The sequence below is a fragment of the Bubalus kerabau genome, chromosome 16 (genome assembly GCF_029407905.1).
Source record: "Bubalus kerabau isolate K-KA32 ecotype Philippines breed swamp buffalo chromosome 16, PCC_UOA_SB_1v2, whole genome shotgun sequence".
Lineage (NCBI taxonomy): Eukaryota > Metazoa > Chordata > Mammalia > Artiodactyla > Bovidae > Bubalus > Bubalus kerabau.
The window spans coordinates 6,639,252-6,660,021 of record NC_073639.1 but is presented as its reverse complement, the minus strand read 5'-3'; the positions used below and the strand labels follow the sequence as shown (position 1 = coordinate 6,660,021).

Here is a 20,770-nt window from a genome sequence, read left to right as displayed (position 1 = left end):
TAGAGTTAGGTTTTTTATTTGACTTTTCTCTTGTTTCTTGAGGTAAGCCCGTATTGCTGTGAACCTTCCCCTTAGCACTGCTTTTACTGAGTTCCATAGGTTTTGGGTTATTGTGTTTTCATTTTCATTTGTTTCTATGCATATTTTCATTGTCTTTTTGATTTCTTCTATGATTTGTTGGTTACTCAGAAGCGTGTTAGAGAATGCAGTGGCAACCCACTCCAGTACTCTCACCTGGAAAATCCCATGGACGGAGCAGCCTGGTAGGCTGCAGTCCATGGGGTCGCTAAGTCAGACATGACTGAGCGACTTCACTTTCACTTTTCCTTTCATGCATTGGAGAAGGAAATGGCAACCCACTCCAGTGTTCTTGGCTGGAGAATCCTGGGGATGGGGAAGCCTGGTGGGCTACCGTCTCTGGGGTCGCACAGAGTCAGACATGACTGAAGCAACTTAGCAGCAGCAGAAGCATGTTATTTATCCTCCATATGTTTGTGTTTTCAATAGTTTTTTTCCCTGTAATTGACATCTAATCTTAGATGCTTGAAATGTTTTCAGTGTTTTCGAATTTACTAAGGCTAGATTTATGGCCCAGGATGTGCCTAACACTAACCCTAGGGATCCTAGAGAATGTTGTGTGTGCACTTGAGGAAAAGGTAAAATTCATTGTTTTAGGGTGAAGTGTCCTATAGATATCAGTTAGGTCTAACTGGTCCATTGTATCATTTAAAGTTTGTGTTTCCTTGCTAATTTTCTGTTTGGTTGATCTATCCATAGGTGTGAGTGGGATATTGAAGTCTCCCACTGTTATGGTGTTACTGTTAATTTCCCCTTTCATACTTGTTAGCATTTGCCTTATGTATTGAGGTGCTCCTATGTTGGGTGCATATATATTTTTAATTGTTATATTATCTTCTTGGATTGATCCTTTGATCATTAGGTAGTGTCCTTCTGTCTTTTTTCATGGTCTTTATTTAAAAATCTATTTTATCTGATATGAGTATTGCTACTCCTGCTTTCTTTTGGTCTCTTCTTGCATGGAATATCTTTTCCAGCCCTTCACTTTCAGTCTGTATGTGTCCCTTGGTTTGAGGTGGGTCTCTTGGAGACAGCATATATAGGGGTTTGTTTTTGTATCCATTCAGCCAGTCTTTGTCTTTGGTTGAGGCATTCAATCCATTTACATTTAAGGTAATTATTGACAAGTATGATCCCATTGCCATTTACTTTGTTGCTTTGGGTTTGAGTTTATATACCTTTTCTGTGTTTCTGGTCTAGAGACAATCCTTTAGCATCTGTTGAAGAGCTGGTTTGGTGGTGCTGAATTCTCTCAGTTTTTGCTTGTCTGTAAAGCTTTTGATTTCTCCTTCATATTTGAGTGAGATCCTTGCTGGATACAGTAATCTGGGTTGTAGGTTTTTCTCTTTGAATACTTTAAGTATGCCCTGCCATTCCCTTCTGGCCTGAAGAGTTTCTATTGAAAGATCAGCTGTTATCCTTATGGGAATCCCCTTGTGTGTTATTTGTTGTTTTTCCCTTGCTGCTTTTAATATTTGTTCTTTGTGTTTGATTTTTGTTAGTTTGATTAATATGTGTTTTGGGGTGTTTTGCCTTGGTTTATCCTATTTGGGACTCTCTGGATTTCTTAGATTTGGGTGGCTATTTCCTTCCCCATTTTAGGGAAGTTTTCAACTATTTGTTGAAAAACTATTAAAAACTCAAGTATTTTCTCAGGCCCTTTCTTTTTGTCTTCTTCTTCTGGGACTCCTACGATTCAAATGTTGAGGGGTTTAACATTGTCCCAGAGGTCTCTGAGGTTGTCCTCATTGCTTTTAATTCTTTTTTCGTTTTTCTTCTCTACGTCATTTATTTCCACCATTCTATCTTCCACCTCACTTATCCTATCTTCTGCCTCAGTTACTCTACTGTTGGTTCCCTCCAGAGTGCTTTTGATATCAGTTATTGCATTATTGATTGATTCTTCTTTATTTCTTCTAGGTGCTTGTTAAACATTTCTTGTGTCTTCTCAAGCTTTGTCTCTAATCTATTTATATGTAACTTCATTTTGTTTTCAAGATTTTGGATCTTTACTATCATTCTGAATTCTTTTTCAGGTAGACTCCCTATCTCCTCCTCTTTTGTTTGGTTTGGTGGGCATTTATCATGTTCTTTTACCTGCTGAGTATTTCTCTGCCTTTTCATCTTGTTTAGATTGCTGTGTTCGGGGTGGCCTTTCTGTATTCTGGCATTTTGTGGTTCATCTTTATTGTGGTGGCTGCTCACTGTGGGTGGGGTTGGACTAGGTGCTTGTCAAGGTTTCCTGGTTAGAGGAGCTTGCGTCTGTGTTCTGGTGGGTGGAGCTGGATCACTTCTCTCTGGAGTGCAATGATGTGTCCAGTAGTTTTGGGGTGTCAGTGGGTTTGGTATGGCTTTGGGCAGCCTGTCTTTTAATGCTCATGGCTGTGTTCCTGCTTTGCTGGAGAATTAGCTTGATATGTCTTGCTGTGGAACTTGTTGGCTCTTAGATGGAGTTTGGTTTCAGTGTAGGTATGGAGGCTTTTGGATGAGCTGTCTATTAGTGTCCCCTGGAATCAGGAGTTCTCTGATGTTCTCAAGGTTTGGAGTTAAGCCTCCTGCCTCTGGCTTTCAGTCTTATTCTTACAGTAGCCTCAAGATGTCTCCATCCATACAGCACTGATGATAAAACATCTAGGTTAATGGTGAAAAGATGAGGGAAACCCAGAGAGGTTCACAGAGTTACATGAAGAAGAGAAGAGGGAGGCGGGAGATAGAGGTGACCAGGAAGAGAAGAGGGGGAATCAAAAGAAGAGAGATCAATCTAGCCAGTAATCAGTTCCCTATGTGGTCTCCACAGTCTGGATCCCTCAGAGATGCTCACAGAGTTACACAGAGAAGAGAAGAGGGAGGAAGGAGACAGAGGTGGCCAGGAGGAGAAGAGGGTGAATCAAAAGGGGAGAGAGCAAGCTAGCCAGAAATCAGTTCCCTAAGTGTTCTCCACAGCCCAGAACACCCAGAAAGATTCACAGAGTTAAGTAGAGAAGAGAAGGGGGAAGGAGGAGATAGAGGTGACCTACGGGAGAAAAGGGAAAGTCAAAAGGGGAGAGTGCAATCAAGCCAGTAATCACACCCCTGAGTGGAAATGGATACTGAAGATTAGATTCTTAAAGGTAAAAAATTGGTAACAAATACCCAAAAGCAAAGATTAAAAATCTAGAGTAGAGGTTAGACTCTCAAAACTACAATATTAAAAATACAAAACAAAATCAATCACAAAAATTATAAATATATATATATGTGAAATTTGCTTTAAAAATGGTCTTTTAGCAAGGTAATAGTAGGTTATAAAAATGAAAATTAAAGGAGTAATAAAGAACTAAATTTTTTTTTAATTAAAAAGTGATAATAGTAAAAACAGGAATTTCTCTGGAGCTGTTGTGGGCAGTGTGGGGTCAGTTCAGTTTTAGATAGTTCCTTGTTCCAGCTTGTACTTGTTCTCAAGATCTATAGGCCTCCTCCAATGCTTAGTCAATGTTAACTACAGCGGTTCTCTCTTACTTGTTTATTTTGGCTTCCTCTGTTTGCAAGTCTCTTCTGATTTCTGCCCTGACACAAGGGGTCGAACCCCGTCACTTACCTAGGCTGACTTGCTCAGTTCTGTTGTGGGGAGGGAGAAACACTGCAAACAAGTACCTAAGCAGGGAGTGCTTGCAGTGTATGGACCACACTGGGTTTGCCCCCGCTCACAGAGGCATGTGCTTTCTGGGTCTACACTGCTTAGGCTCCAGGGTGCTCTGCAGGGCACTATCCAAAGCAGGCCCTGCTTTCTGTGCACTTCCGAGGTCTAAGCTGCTCAGGTTCTCGGGAACTCCACAAGGGCACAGACTCGTTTGGGCATCCATTCTGTGCCCTTCCGAGGTCGGAGCAGCTCAGGCAACCAGGTGCTTGGCGAGGGCACTGTCCCAGGTGGGCTGTGCGTCTTACCACCTCCCCAGTCCCAGCCGCTCGGTTTCCCTGGTATGCCATGGGAGTGCCGTCTCAGCTGTGTATCTCCTCTGGGGAGCTTACCTCAGGCTGCAACCTCCTGGCAGGAGTCAGCCGTCCAGGATCCCAGGTAGACGTGGTTAGCAGCTGGGGGGCTGCTCACAGTCTGGTGGAGGATGCCGTCTCTGGGGCTGAGACTGGAGCAGCCCCCTGCCTTCCGGCTCTGGCTCTCGCTTGCCTGCCTCTGCCCTGGCAGGGGGTAGGGGGTGGGCTGTATGCAGCCGGATCACTCTCCTTTGATATTCTCTTAGTCCTTTGTTCTGTGAGCGGGCCAGGCTACATGTTAGAGCCTTCCATGGGAAAGTTCTCTCTCTCTTTATTTTTCCTCTCTAGCGATCCCCCAGTTTGGGTTGCTGTCTCACATTAGCTTCCTCAGATTGTCCTCAGGGCATTCAGGCCTGGTCCTTACCCCAAGGACTGATGATGCCACCCAGGCCTCCCTGTCCAGCCTCCACTCGCTAGTGGTGGATGCGAGCATCTGGGCTGCTTCTCCGTTGGCAGTTGCGGTTAGGCACCTATTCTGTGTGTTTCCCCCCGCCCCCCCTCTGGGTTATGTTGCCCTCTGAGATTGCAAAAATCCCCCACAGACCTGCCTGTGAGAGGGTTTCCTGTTGTTTGGAAACTTCTCCTCCTTCACAACTCCCTCTTTAGGTTGAGTCTCTGTCCCTAACTCTTTTGTCTCTCTTTTTATCTTTAATATCTTGTCCCACCTCCTTTGGAAGAGAATGGGCTGCCTTTCTGGGTGCCTGGTGTCCTCTGCCAGCATTGAGAAGTTGTTTTGTGGAAGTTGCTCAGCGTTCAAATGATCTTTTGATGAATTTGTGGGAAAGAAAGTGGTCTCCCCGTCCTATTCCTTGGCCATCTTGGGACTGCCTCCATTACTCCTTTATTATAAACTCCTCTGGCTACTTTAATATTTTCTGTTTCTCCTGTGATTTTCAGAAGTATTACTATGGTAGACTTAGGTGTAATTTTCTTAGTTTTTGTCTTAATTGGAACTTTAATCTGGATCAGTGTTTTTCACTTGTTTTAGAAAGTTCTAAGTTATTCTGTTTTCTTATATTGCTTTTGTCCCATTTTCTCTGTTTTTCTCTATGGTACTCCAGTTATGAACTGTTGGACCATTTTACTATATCCCATTTATCTACTGTGTTCTTTCTATACTTTTCCATTCTTTTGTATAATTAGTCTACATATTTTTCAGGGTTGTCTTTCTGCTTATGAATTTGTTTTTTATCTGTGTCTAACATGATAAAGTAATTATTTGAATTTCTCAGTTCTGAAATTTCATTTGATTTTTTTGTTGTGATTTATATTTTTCTTCCAAAATTTTCAGTCTTGTTTTTTATTTCCTTGAGGATGGCAGTCATAATTATTTTGATGTCTAGTTCTGAAAAGTTTGTCTACATTTCCTATAGCTCTCTTGCTGTTGACTTCTGTTTCTTATGACTGTAGGTCACGTTATTTTATCTTTTTATATGATTGGTTCTTTTCAATTGAATGCCAGGTATCATATATGAAAAATGTGATGATCTGAAAGCTAATATGCTTGCTTTAAAAAGGTGACCATAGGACTGGCAACCTCAGATTGTCTTAATCTTGGCAGGTATTGAGATTTGAATTTAGTCATCTAAACTAAATTAAAATTGGTCTACTTCTAGTTCAGTTTTATTCAGGGTTCTAGACATGCTCCTCAACTCCAGTTTTTGTTCTCTTATCCTCAGAAATTTGTCTGTATGTTGCCATCTTCCTTTGTCTCTCAGATCCCTCTTTAGAACTTGCCAGTCTTTGTAGGCAAAACGTACCTCCAGAAGATGTGCATACCTCTTCGAGTTTCTTCTTGTCTAAGATCACAGTCCCACAGTTCTTCAATCTTGACCATTCTCAGTGCTTTTAGATAGTTAGCTTTTCTTTTAATAAATGTCTGGGTATTTAGTTCTCACTGGGAAGGGTTGACTAAATACCTAATTTATTACACAAAAACCAGAAAATATGGTGCCTTTTTCTGCTGAGTTATCTGTCAGATCAGTATTTAAAAGTCTATAGTTTTATGTGGATCAAACATTTTTTACTTGTTCATACTTGAATACAGAGATCCACCAAAATGGATGGACATTCAAAGTTATACTGTATATAGCTAAGTTAGGCTTCAAGTAGATCAAGTTTAGCTGTTAATAAGTCAAATATTTTTTAAGGTTAGTATTAGTTTGGCTATTTATTTCTTTTTAACACAGAGGGAAATGATATTGATTTTTTCAAATTCACTTAGGTTCTTTGGCTATCCACTTATAAAAAATCGGGCAATCTCATTTGTTTTTTAAATATTTTTCTTATTTTATTGGTAGAGTAGTCCTTCTTGGAAAAACCAACTAATAAGGTCTTAATTTGTATAGAAAGATATGTTAATTCTGTTAATGTATTAAATCATAATTTTCATTCTGAAAGCAAAATACTGCTCTTTGTTCATCTTTGCAGAACTTCAGAAATAATTATCACTTGTTTATTTTCCTCTAAATTTATTTTCATATTTACTGATCAGATAATTTTAACTGAAGTTATCAAGGATTCCATCACTTCCAAGATAGGGATAACATCCGTCTAAAGACTCAATTCTTTTCTGTCTTCACTGCTTACAGACAGGGAACACAGTCTCTTCAGCCTGGACCTATATAGAAGAATTTGGAGAAAATAAGCAGGTAAGAAAAAGCTTCTTAGGAATATTAAGTGATATGTTTAGTTTTCAGAAAGCTAGTTATAAATTATTCTTCTTACAGTTTTAAGAAGAAATATTTAAAATTGGCCAATGAAACCTTGTGATAACTTTTGATGATTATAGCTTTGATTATTATAGACGCATTACACAAAGTTTTAAAAAGTTAACCTGGTTTCCATATTTTAGGACTTCTCAAAACTTTAAACAGGCTAGTGTATACACTGTAAAGCACCCAGATGACAAACAGTATTTTAAAGTAGATGTAGTTGAAATAAACATATCATAAGTAGATTACCCCAGATTTCTCAAACTAACTTGACAATGGAAGGCTGATTTTTTCAGATTTATTAAACCAAATTATTATTGATACAGTTTAGAATAAAAACTAAATTTATTAGGATTCACTTAGTTTTTTCAATATGGTACTGAGGAGGATAAATTTTAGTAGGAAATTAAAGGTAGTTTAGAGTTTGAGTAAAGATTATTAGTATCTAAATTCATTTTTACATACAGAGACCAAAAAAAAAAAATGTTGTAGTTCACTGGGAAGTAATCTGTATGTTCTTGAGTAAGTTTTTTATCTTTCAGTACCTCAGTTTCCTCCATGTTAAAGAGAAAATTAGTAGTGCTTACCTTGTAAGGCTATTGTTAAGGATTAAATACTGCTAATCTTGAGTAGTTATTTTTTTGTACTTAGTAAGTGCTCAATAAATATTAACTATAACTCATGCTTCAGATACTGTTCATGGGGTTCTTGCAGCAAGAATACTGGAGTGGTTTGCTATCTGTTCCCCCACTAGACCTCATTTTGCAGAACTCTTCACTATGACCCAGTCATCTTGGGTGACCCTACATGGCATGGCTCATAGCTTCATTAAGTTATACAAGCTCCTTTGCCATGACAAGACCGTGATCCATGAAAGACTCACACTTTTGCATTGGAATGCAAAAGTAGGAAGTGAAGCAATACCTGGAATAGCAAGGCAAATTTAGCCTTGGAGTACAAAATGAAGCAGGACAAAGGCTAACAGTTTTGACCAGATGGTCAGTCAGTTCAGTTCAGTTCAGTCGCTCAGTCGTGTCCGACTCTTTGCGACCCCATGAATCGCAGCACGCCAGGCCTCCCTGTCCATCACCAACTCCCAGAGTTCACCCAGACTCATGTCTATCAAGTCAGTGATGCCATCCAGCCATCTCATCCTCTGTCGTCCCCTTCTCCTCCTGCCCCCAATCCCTCCCAGCATCAGAGTCTTTTCCAGTGAGTCAACTCTTCGCATGAGATGGCCAAAGTACTGGAGTTTCAGCTTTAGCATCATTCCTTCCAAAGAACTCCCAGGGCTGATCTCCTTCAGAATGGACTGGTTGGATCTCCTTGCAGTCCAAGGGACTCTCAAGAGTCTTCTCCAACACCGCAGTTCAAAAGCATCAATACTTCAGTGCTCAGCCTTCTTTATAGTTCAACTCTCACATTCATATATGACCACTGGAAAAACCATAGCCTTGACTAGACAGACCTTTGTTGGCAAAGTAATGTCTCTGCTTTTGAATATGCTATCTAGGTTGGTCATAACTTTCCTTCCAAGGAGTAAGCGTCTTTTAATTTCATGGCTGCAGTCACCATCTGCAGTGATTTTGGAGCTCCAAAAAATAAAGTCTGACACTATTTCCACTGTTTCCCCATCTATTTCCCATGAAGTGATGGGACCAGATGCCATGATCTTCGTTTTCTGAATGTTGAGCTTTAAGCCAACTTTTTCACTCTCCACTTTCACCTTCATCAAGAGGCTTTTGAGTTCCTCTTCACTTTCTGCCATAGTGGTGTCATCTGCATATCTGAGGTTATTGATATTTCTCCCAGCAATCTTGATTCCAGCTTGTGTTTCTTCCAGTCCAGCGTTTCTCATGGTGTACTCTGCATATAAGTTAAAAATAGTCAATACCAAAGTCAAATTGATTATATTCTTTGCATCTGAAAATGGAGATGCACTATACAGTCAGCAAAAACAAGACCTGGAGCTGACTGTGGCTCAGATTATGAGTTCCTAACTGCAAAATACAGACTTAAATTGAAAAAAGTAGGGAAAACCACTAAACCATTCAGGTGTGACCTAAATCATATCTATTATGATTAGTACAGTGGAAGTGACGAAAAGAGTCAAGGGATTAGATCTGGAGACAGAGTGCCTGAAGAACTATGGACGGAAGTTTAAAACATTGTACAGGAGGCGGTGACCAAAGTAATCTCAAAAAAAAAAAAAAAAAAAGAAATGCAAGAAGTCAAAGTGATTGTCTGAAGAGGCTTTACAAATAGCTGAAGAAAGAAGAGAAGCAAAAGACGAGGGAGAAAGGGAAAGATATACCCAACTTTAATATAGAGTTTCAGAAAATGGGAAGGATACATAAAAAGGCCTACTTAAATGAGCAATGCAAAGAGATAGAGGAAAACAATAGAAAAATCTCTTTAAGAAAATTGGAGGTATTAAGGGAGCATTTTATGCAAGGATGGTCACGATAAAGGAAAGAAAAAGTAAGGATCTAACAGAAGCAGAAGAGATTCAGAATAGGTATCAATAATATAGAGACAAACTATACAAGAAAGGTCTTAATGACCCAGATAATCATAATGCCATAGTCACCCACCCAAAGCCAGACATCCTGGAGTGTGAATTCAAGTGGGCTTTATGAAGCATTACTATGAACAAAGCTAGTGGAGATGATGGAATTCCGATGAGCTGTTTCAAATCCTAAAAGATGATGTTAAAGTACTGCACTGAATATGCCAGCAAATTTGGAAAACTTAGCAGTGGCCATAGAACTGGAAAAGGTCAGTTTTCATTCCAGTCCCAAAGAAGGGTAATGCCAGAGAATGTTCAAACTACCATATGATTGTTCTCATTTCACATACTAGCAAGATAATGCTCAAAATTCTTCAGGCTAGACTTCAGTAGTATGTGAATTGAGAACTTGCAGATGTACAAGCCAGATGTACAACTTCCAGATGCCTTTTAGAAAAGGCAGAGGAACCAGAGATTTAATTGCCAGCATTCATTGTATCATAGAAAAAGCAAAGGAATTCCAGAAAAGCATCTGCTTCTGCTTCGTTGACTATGTCTAAAGCTTTTCACTGTATGAATCACAACAAACTAGAAAGTTCTTCAGGAAATGGGAATACCAGACCACCTTACCTGTCTCCTGATAAACAAGAAACCTGTGTGCAGGTCATGAAATAGCAGACCCAAACATGGTACAACTGACTGGTTCAAAATTGGAAAAGGAGTATGGGAGTGCTGTATATTGTCACCTTGCTTATTTAACTTATATGCAGAGTACACCATGTGCAATTCCTCCACCCTGGAATCAAGACTGCCAGGAGAAATATCAAGAACCTCAGATATTCGAATGATACCACTCTCATGACAGAAAGTGAAGAGAATCTAAAGAGCCTCTTGATAAGTGTGAAAGAGGAGAGTGAAAAAGCTGGCTTCACTCAACATTCAAAAAACTAAGGTCACAACATCTGATCCTATCACTTCATGGGAAAGGGTGAAAAAGTGGAAGCGGTTACAGATTTTCTTGGGCTCCAAAATTATCTATAGACAGTGACAGCAGCCTTGAAGTTAAAAGATGCTTGCTCCTTGGGAGGAAAGCTATGAGAAACCTAAGTGAAAGTGAAAGCTGCTCAGTCATGTCCCAGTCCTTGTGACCCCGTGGACTGTGCATGTCCATGGCATTCTCTAGTCCAGAGTACTGGAGTCAGTAGTCTTTCCCTTATCCAGAGGATCTTCCAGACCCAGGGATCGAACCCAGGTCTCCCTCAAGCAAGTGAATTCTTTACCAGCTGAACCACAAGGGAAGCCCAATAATACTGGGTTGGGTAGCCTATTCCTTCTCTAGCAGATCTTCCCAACCAAGGAATCTCTTGCATTGTAGGCAGATTCTTTACCAACTGAGCTAACAGGGAAGCCCCTAGACAGTGTATTAAAAAAAGACATCACTTTGCCAACAAGGTCTGTATGGTCAGAGCTATGGTTTTTCCAGTAGTCAACTACGGATACCAGAGTTGGACTATAAAGAAGGTTGAACGCTAAGAATTGATGCTTTTGAATTATGATGTGGGAGAAGACTCTTGAGAGAGTCCCTTGGACACCCAGGAGATCAAACCAGTCAATCCTAAAGAAATCAACCCCGATCATTCATCGGAAGGACTGATGCTGGTGCTAAAGCTCTAATTCTTTGGCCCCCTGATGTAAAGATCTGACTCACTGGGAAAGACCTTGATTCTGGGAAAGACAGAAGGCAAAAGGAGAAAGGGGAAAAAGGAGAAGGGTGCAGCAGAAGATGAGATATTTAGATACTCACCAACTCAATGGACATGAATTTGAGCAAACTCGGGGAGACAGTGAAGGGCAGAGGAACCCAATGTGCTACAGTCCATGGGGTAGGACATGATTTAGCAACTGAACAGAGAGCAGCATACTTCAGATACAAGCAATATATTTAAATTTGAAACTTAAAACTTTATTTGTATAGATCTTACTCTTAGTTAAAATTTTTAAATATGTGATGCTGTTTCAGAACTGCCTTCCCTACAATTTTTTTTTGTTCAAATTTTAAAGTATGAAGACTAAATTTATTGATGGAAATGAAACTTGAAAAGAGTTGCTGGCTGTCTTAGAGCTGTGTCTTCACCTTGGCTCAGACAGTTTTTGTAGTGAGCTACAATTTTTAAGCTACACTGAAGCCTAGTTTTGTATGTGTGGTGTCGCTTCAGTCATGTCTGACTCTTTGTGACCTTATGGACTGTAGCCTGCCAGGCTCCTCTGGACCTCGGATTCAGACAGGAATACTGGTGTGTTGCCATGCTCTCCTCCAGGGGGTCTTACTAACCCAGGGATTGAACTCCTGTCTGTCTCCTGCATTGGCAAGTGAGTTCTTTACCACTAGCGCCACCTAGAAAGCCTAGTTTGCTATAACTCAAATCATAATTTTCCCTCTCATAGGCTGCTCTTTTATTCCTCTTTTTCCAAATGGTGTATAAACTAGCATTAAAAGGAATTTGACATAATTAAATCTCTTAATACAAAGGTAGCATACTGGAAATTCTAGAAAGAATTTGTTTGGTCTCTTCAATTTTTTGACAGGAAAGCAGCTAGGTTTCACTTCAGTACAAATAGCTGGACCCCTATTATTTTACATTTGGTCCTTTTTGAGCTTTTTTGTTTGTTACATCTTGGCCTCTAAAGACATTTGAGTTTATAATTGCTGTATTTAACATATTTTAAGAATTTTTCTGATTTCTTTTTAATGTTTTCCCATTATATAGTAGTCTTATTAAAGGTTCTTCCTATACTGATTTGCACAGTTGTTCAGTGAAATAGCTGTTTCTGTGGTCACGTTTGGGAAGAACCATGAACTATATATTCTCCCCTTGGAAGTTATAATGCATTGCAGTTAGCATCCTGAATAACTATAGTACAATTTGTTTAGCTGTTAGATCCATCTTTCCTAAAATTTTCCTAAGATGTTTTTTGGCCCAAGGGATTCTTGTTTCAAGAATTGTGTGGGATGTAGTTTGGGAAACTTAAACTAACCCAGAGAAATGCTTGGGATTTCTTTATAATTTTTTTGAGGTATAATTAAAATACAATAAAATGCTCAAATTTAAAGTGTAGACTTCTGATCAGTTTTGCTTTATAAATCTGTGAAATCAAGAAAAAGAAGATTTCTGTCACCTTTACTATAATCCACTTAGTCTTCTGCGTCCTCTTTCCCAGGCAGGCACTGAAACTGATGCTTTCACTGTAGTGATATTAGTTTGCATTTTCAAGGATTTCAAACCTTTGTTTTGGGGTTTCAATTATAATCTTTAGATAATTTAGAATGAAACAGCTGTTAATAATACAGATAATTGACAAAATGTTTATGATATCAAAGTTTTTAGAGTAAGAATTTTAAACCCATATCTTCAAAATTATATGGGAATTACACCGTAATGCGGAGAAGGCAATGGCAACTCACTCCAGTACTCTTGCCTGGAAAATCCTGTGGGTGGAGGAGCCTGATAGGCTGCAGTCCATAATTTAATTAATAATTTCCCCTCAAAATTGAATTTGAGAAATAGAATCATCTAGTAAAATCAGATAACTAATTAACTATAAGCTTATAAGGAAACAGTTATAGACAGTAACTTTCTTACTCAGGCACCTATTACTAAGATTATCATATTCAAACCCTCCTATAAATCATGTTAAAACAGAAATACTGACCTCAGTTACTCTGTGGGCCTAGTCTTAGAGAAACACATCGGTCATTGCATGTGTACTCTTTGCCCTTTACTATCAGTCACCTGATAGGAAAAATTAAGTAGGAAATTAAATACTTAAAAAAAAAATTTACTTGAAGTAGGGAAAGTAAATGAGGTAAAAATACCAATAAATTTGATACTCCTAATGTAGTCCAGTCAAAAATACCACATAAAAATTTAGTTAATGATTTTTAAATATCTCATAGGTTATAGTTGCTTAATAATTACCAATTCTGAAAATGCTTTCCTCTGCTATACAGTTAGCTCTTGGTCTTCTGTACTAGGATAGAAATACAGCATAATGAATGATAAATGTTAATTGTTTTCTAACATACATGATTTTAATGTCTATGTTTGAACCTAGCCTTTTTAAAATATTCTAGATATATATATATATAAAATATTGTTAGAAAAAAACTATTTTAAAGATGAAATTCAATGGTTCAGTAAAAGAAAGTTATTGAGTTACTATAGTTATGGCTATTCAAATATTAGAAATTGAAATAAAAAATGGTAAAATGAAATTTTTTCAAAATTTTGACAGAGATCTCATAGAAATCTAAAGAAATGCTTAAAATACATGTTAAAGGTGGAAATGTTTTTCACAGGTCAAAACATCGGGTGCTTCACATTGCTGTTGGGAGAGTTAAAATGGTATATAGTTTCTTGGAAAATCATTGGCAATACCTCAGAAAGTTAAACATAGAGTTTACCATATGACCCAGTAATTCCATTCCTAGTTATTCACTCTAGAGAATTGAAGACATATGTTCACACAAAATTTTGTGCACGTACTCTTTAGCAGTATTATTCCCAACAACCAAAAGGTGAATGTCCATTGATAAACAAATGGATAAACAATTTGGATAAACAAAATGCAATATCTCTATACGATGGCTATAAAAAAGTTCTGATACATACTACATGGATGAACCTTTAAATCATGCTAAGTCAGTTAAGAAAGACCACCTTAATTATGTAATTTCATTTATATGAAAAATCTATAATAGGCAAATCTGTAGAAACAGAAAAGTGAGTGGTTGCTGAGGCTGGAGGAGATGGAATGGGGAGTGACTGCTAATAGGTACATACAGAGTTTCTGTTGAGGGTCTTGTTGCATAACTTTATGCATGTACTAAAGATCACTGAATCGTACACTTTAAAAAGGTACATCAGAAAGAAGAGGTGGATATCAAGGTAGAATTCACAGAGCTAACAAGGAGAAAGGAAAAAACCAATTATGAGGAATTTACTTTCTAATGGAAAATGAATTCAAAGAGTGTCTTGTTAGAAACTAAAAGAAAAAGATTAATATGAGAGGATGCTTTCTCGGAACTCACTTTAAAGTCTCTATTAAGGCTTTCTCCTTTGTATAAGACAAAAGCAGTTGGCGATTGTGTGATGTCCCATCAAGATGTGTAAGAGAGAAACAGAAAAGCAAGACTCAAACAGAATAAATCAGTATACCTATTTCTTAGTTTCCACTGAGAAACATATTGGTGGCGTTTGTCTCATGCTGGACAGAGAAGGGTCGGAGGCCACAGTGTATTCACTGCAGAGGTAGGACTGGCAAGCAGGTGGGACATGTTCTGCCAGGCTCTGCACTTGCTCCCTGGCACCACGTGGCACCATGGCTATGACTCACGATCCTGCTCACTCCAGACATAGCTTCAAAGTCTTCTGGAATCAAGGGCCCTCTTAAGGTTAAGCCTATAAATCAAATTTATTCTGTAAAAATGTTTTTATTCAGCATATAAATATGGAATTTTAGAGGATTTGATTAAAATGATATCTCTAATAAAGCATTATATTAGAGCAAGTTACTCATACATTTTTTTGTACAAAAGGGCCTTTTCCTTAAATGAAATGTTGCATAAAAGTTTAGCATTTAAAGCAAGGGAATGCAGAGTTGTGTGTTGAAGTGCAAAATGAGGGTGTGGATAGGTGCAAGCAGAAGCCGGGTAGCTTAGTGTTGGTCACTCAATCATGTCTGACTCTTTGTGACCCCATGACTGTAGTCCACTAGATTCCTCTGGTCAGTGAAATTCTCCATGCAGGAATACTGGAGTCGGTTGCCATTCCCTACATGAGGGGGTCTTCTCAACCCAGGGATCAAACCTAGGTCCTCCCACATTGCAGGCAGATTCTTTACCAACTGAGCCACCTGGGAAGCTTCAGCGCTCTCTTTCTCACCCTGCCCACAACACCCTTTTGAAACACTTTCTCTCAACCTAGTTTTGAGAAAATTGTCAGAGTAAAAGAGCTTGATCAGGTGGAAATAGTACTTTCCTAGGAGTTAGAAGGCCTAATTTTTGACTTGTTTTCTCTGTTTAACTGTGTGGAATATGGAAAAGTCACTCAAATCAACCATCTTTTGTTGGTAATATTCTTCAGTGAAAGAGGTGGTTTAAAGTAGAGACTTCTGAGGACTCAAGCTATTCCTATTTAATATTTTGATTTAGAGAATTTAATTAGTAAAAAACTTTATTGATATCAACAGTAAGAAGAAAAAACCAGTAAGAATGATCAGTAAGTGACCATTTTAGTAAAATATCTAGTTCAAGCCTTTGGTTTCATTTTTATTGCAAGTCACTGGGGTCAGATCCAAGACCTAACCAGGACCCTCATAAATCATAACAAAGAATCTTTTCAGATGCTACATGCAGTGAAATATGCCTGTAGCCAGCCTTTGCATCTCAGATCTTTGCAACTTATCTTCTGCAATTTAAACAGCTTGGTTGTGTTCCACCAGTTTCTTGTATGCCACAACAAGTAGGAATGTAGCCCCCATTTAGCAGTCTGTGAGGTTTTCTTCAACCCAGATTATCTGGAGCCCTCTAAATTTTATGATGAAATTTTGTGAAAGTAAAAATGTTAGTCTTACAGTCATGTGTGACTCTTTGCAACCCTGTGGACTGTAACCCCCCAGGGTCCTCTGTCCATGGGGATTCTCCAGGCAAGAAGCCTGGAGTGGGTTGCCATTTTCTTCTCCAGGGGATCCTCCCAACCCAGGGATCAAACCTGGGTCTCCTGTATTGCAGGCAGATTCTTTACTGTCTGAGCCACCAGGGAGTCCTTAGACATAAGGGAAATACAAATTAAAACCAAAATGAGATATCATTTCATATCACTGCAATATGTGTGTACTGCTGTAAATGCACTGTTTAGCAGTATCTGTCTCTACGCTATCACCTAGCAATTCTACTCTTAGTTATTTACCCCAAAGAAATGAAAATATGTATTCACAAAAGAACTTGTATAAGAATGTATATAACAGCTTAATCATAATAGTCAAAGTTAGAAACAACTCAAATTTTTATCAACAGGTAAATGGATAAAGAAATTGTGGTGTGTTCATACAGTGGACTACTACTTACTCAACAATAAGAATCAACAGCCTACTGATATAACATGAATGAATCTAGACATAAAAAGTACCTTAAGAATTCATTTTATATAAAGTCCAAGAACAGGCAAAACTAAACTAATAATGCTAGAAATCAGAAAGTGGTTGCCTCCAATAGAAGGGCTCTGAAATGGATAATGGGATCTTCTAGATTGAAGGATATGTTTTATATCTTGCTTTAGGTGTTGTTTACATAGGTTTTTATAGTTAGCAATACTCATTGTAATGAACACATAAGATGTATGCATTTTATTGTATGTAAATTGTGAAAGTGAAAGTCAGTCGTGTCCGACTCTGTGACCGCATGGATTAGACATTCCATGGAATTCTCCAGGCCAGAATACTGGAGTGGATAGCCTTTCCCTTCTCCAGGGGATCTTCCCAACCCAGGGATCAAACCCAGGTCTCCTGCATTGCAGGTGGATTCTTTACCAGCTGAGCTATTAGAGAAGCCCCATGTAAATTGTACCTCAATTTAAATGTAAAGTGTAAATTTTACCTCAATTTAAAAAGTGTTAAGACAGTTGAATAATTATCAGTGTAAAATTCTGAAATTGGCTCTGTATCATTCCCATAAGAAGAAGTGGGGAGGGGAGTCCATATCCCAGTCTGAGGCAGAAACAGAGGATGAACAAGAACTAAGGGTGTTCATTGGGAAGAAAAAGCAGAGGTGGACAAGTAAATATATGTTAGGAATTTTAATTCATTTGTTAATTTGTTGTTTCATAGAAATCAGTGATGTTTCTGAGTTCTGTTGTCTGTGATACATAAATTATGTATTAGAGGAAATACAATTCATCTAGATTTATCTCACAGGTATTATCTCAAGTTTGGTATGTATTATATTTTCTAGACACCCAGATGTTTTTCTGAATATATTTAGAGTTTTAGATTGCAAAAGAATTTTTTTTGAAATGCTTGTTAACATCTGAAGCTTTTTATTTCCCAATCTTCATAGTATTAGAGAGAATTTTTTTTTCTTTATTTATCCTCTATGAATAAAGCCATCAAAGTACCCTTTTAATTTTATATTTTAGTCTCCTTCAGAATGTGAGACTACAGTGGTCATTAGTGTGTTTTTAAATTGAAGGTTTACAGTAGGGGTGTATCAAAAATGCAGTTTTTCAGACCTAATGAACACTCTGTAAGTAGCCAGTTGTCTGTATCTTCTTTGTGAAATCTTCTGAAAATCTCTCTTTTAGCCACATTCCATGAACAGGCTGCATTAGATCTTGAATGGATATAAACCCAAAGTGAAAGTGATTTTTCTGAAAACTGCATTTCCCCATATACAAAGTATAACTATTTAAAGATCTGTTCTTTTAAATCATGTTGTCTGTGATCACATTGTTAAAATTTGAAAGCATGAACTATATGAATAAGGAATTGATTGTGTGATAATCTTTAGAATGAGAGGAGAGAATCAGAACTTTAAAAAAAACAATTATTAGAATTATCAGAAACATTAAGATTTCTGTTTATACTCAATATTGTAATGCTTTAGGCAAAGAGGATCCTTTAAAAGAAGAAAAAAAAATTTCTATAATACGTGGATTTATGTTACTTTATACCTGGATATTAGGAAAGCAAATGGTATCAAATGGATAGTTCCTTATCCAGTTTCAAAATATTGAAAATATTTTTAGTTGGATGTCTTGGTATTTGTCTTCTTGTAGCAAACTGCTTTCATTGATCTTATGGTACCATTAAAAGTTTATAAAAATTATTCTAATTATAGAATTTTACAGTGCTAGAAATTAAACTTACATTTAACTGATTTTTATTTTTTCCATTTTTTTTTTCTTAACTACGTTCTTTCTGATGTTTCTTGAGCTTATTCCCCTGCAGTTGATCTCATTCCTGTTGGCCTACTATTAAGTTCCATGACAATACTAAGTTAATGTTCATTTTTAAGTCTCATTTATAGTACCAGGAAAATGTAGAAAAAACTTGACCGATATATTAGATGACCTAATTTCTTCCATTCCTAGAAGTACCATACCTTTTATAAATAATCATTTTATAGTCATTTTCACACTCTTTGACTTACTCTACACTAAAGAACATAGTTGAGTTTTTGGAAAGTACAGGATTTAACAGATTTGGTCTTTAATGGTCACACACATCTCTAAACATTATAATTAATGAAGCAGGAAATTGCATCTACATAAGATTAATGTTTATTTTGGAACAGTAATATTTCAAGTACTGGTTTTCAAAAAATAATTTGGATTAATGTTTGGATTTCTCAATATTGTAAGTTGATAATGGTTTCTTGATGTTTATTTTATGAAGATGATTCATTTTACTGTTTTATGGTACTGGTAGGATTCTGATATTAAGTTGGTTTGTCGAGTTGTATAATTGTTTATATTAATATTTAAGTAATGAAATGTTAGACAGTTTTTGCAATCCAGGGGTAAATGTTTCACCTAACACAATTTTTAAAAAGAAGCAAATAATGAATTCAGTGTTTTATATCTTTTCTTCATGGATGACCTACACCTTAGTGTCAATATCAGATTTAAAAGGAGCTTCATTGTGAAGAGAGTAAGAGAAATCAGAGGTTCTCTTTTTTGGTGATCATAAAGACACAAAACAATTGATAGATATCCAACAATGCATCCTAGTAAGATCTCTGAAGCATTGTGTCAGTGAAAGTTTACATAACTGACTGATGAAACTGTCAGAATTTGCAATGCAGTGAATGCTGAAATAGTCTTTACAAGCAATATAAGATGATCAGGATTTTGAAAGTTTTAGAACATTATGTTAAACTGTGATTATAGTTATAATGCGTTGTCTCTTTGAGTTAAATTTGTAACCATAAAGATGTGCAGCATAATTGTTATGTATTTATTTACAGACTACAATTTCCGTCGCAGCTCAATAAATAGTCTTTCCCCTGTTAGTGCTACCCTCTCTTCTGGGACTCCCAGCGTGCTTCCTTATACTTCAAGGCCTTACTCTTATCCAAGCTATTCCTTGTCACCAACGGTACCTCTTGCTAATGGCGGCCATGTTGGACAGCGATTATATATCTCCAATCAGGCCTCATTCTTCTGAAGAAAATACTGTAAACAGGAGTATGAAGTTTCTTTGTAAAGCATGCACATTAAAATACTGTTTTATTTTAGAATCGGGTCTGTACATTTGGTTTTAAAAAGAAAATTATATATTCAACATAGTAAACATCAGCCATAGTAAACATCAGAATAACCTACAGTTGTAAAACTTGTAAAAATGCTACGGTTAAAAAGTTACTCAGTGATTTCTCTTGATAAAGGTATAACAAACTACTGTTAGTTTTAAATTTTTGGGATTTTAAATAACTTCTGATTCTTGAGTGGTCAATAGAACCCAGAAGTTTACATTAATTTTTTTCATTGTAACTTTACTAAATAGAGTTTCACAAGTATTAAAGCACTAGATTTGATTACCAAGGATCACTTATCTGTATCAGAGATTAGAACAATTATATAACCAGAAGCATCTAACTATTATGTAAAAAGAAATGAAGGGCAAAAAGATTAAGATGCAAATTTTATGCAGTACTAAAGAAAAAGCAGTCTACCATTGTGGTCCTTGAAAATAACTATAAATATTTTAGTTAATAATTATTTGTTGTAAAGATAAATTATAATTTTGCCGTTAATATATTCAAGGTTTTTGTAGTTATACTTCTGTTTTTGTGATATTCGATGTATAGTTGAGTAAGAAGTGTTATGGTTTTTTAATGTTGAAATCATGTGTTGTTTAATTTTTGTACTTGAATTCAAATTCTTTGACATTAAATATACAGTGTTTCTAATATGCGTGTGTCTCACTTGTGTATTAGTATGCGCAAAAAGTTTAGTTCTCACAATTGACTTGCCCTTCTAAAAACCAATTTCCCCTACTTGGTTTGCATAGGCTCAGTGTCTTCCTTGGGATCAAAGCAAAGGATAATGCAGGAAGAAAATTAATAGTTTTGTGAAACATAATAACAAAGTCCTTTTTAGGGACCAGTAGAAATATTTTGTTGATTAACCCAGTGATGGTTTCCCCTCTTTCTTATGAATAATTAATGAACTCAGGTCATTTGGGCTGTTTAATAGTTTAGCAGCATACATCTGTGATCAGTTTCTAATGATGGTTTCCATAAGAGACAAAAATCTTTGCACTGGTTAGATACCAGATATTAGCTTTGATAATCAACTCATTGTATGGAATAGAGGGTTTTGATAAGTAGAATATTAAATAGCTGCGTATATTTCTTCTACTGAAGTTATTTTAGCAGAAGTTA

General features: G+C 37.1%; 1 protein-coding gene across 3 annotated transcripts in view; it reads left to right on the top strand.

Annotated features, from left to right (window-relative positions):
- The window catches only part of RBM46 (RNA binding motif protein 46), a 59,374-nt gene extending 39,078 nt beyond the window's left edge, over positions 1–20,296 (top strand). For 2 of the 3 annotated variants that reach the window (XM_055549940.1, XM_055549941.1), the window contains exon 5: positions 19,352–20,296. In XM_055549940.1, the coding sequence (XP_055405915.1) occupies positions 19,352–19,551 (200 nt within the window). In that variant the 3' untranslated portion in view covers positions 19,552–20,296. Of the gene's footprint in view, positions 1–6,698; positions 6,759–19,351 lie in introns of all 3 variants that reach the window. The other variant, XM_055549942.1, reaches the window with a different exon arrangement.
- Positions 20,297–20,770: the final 474 nt, after the last annotated feature.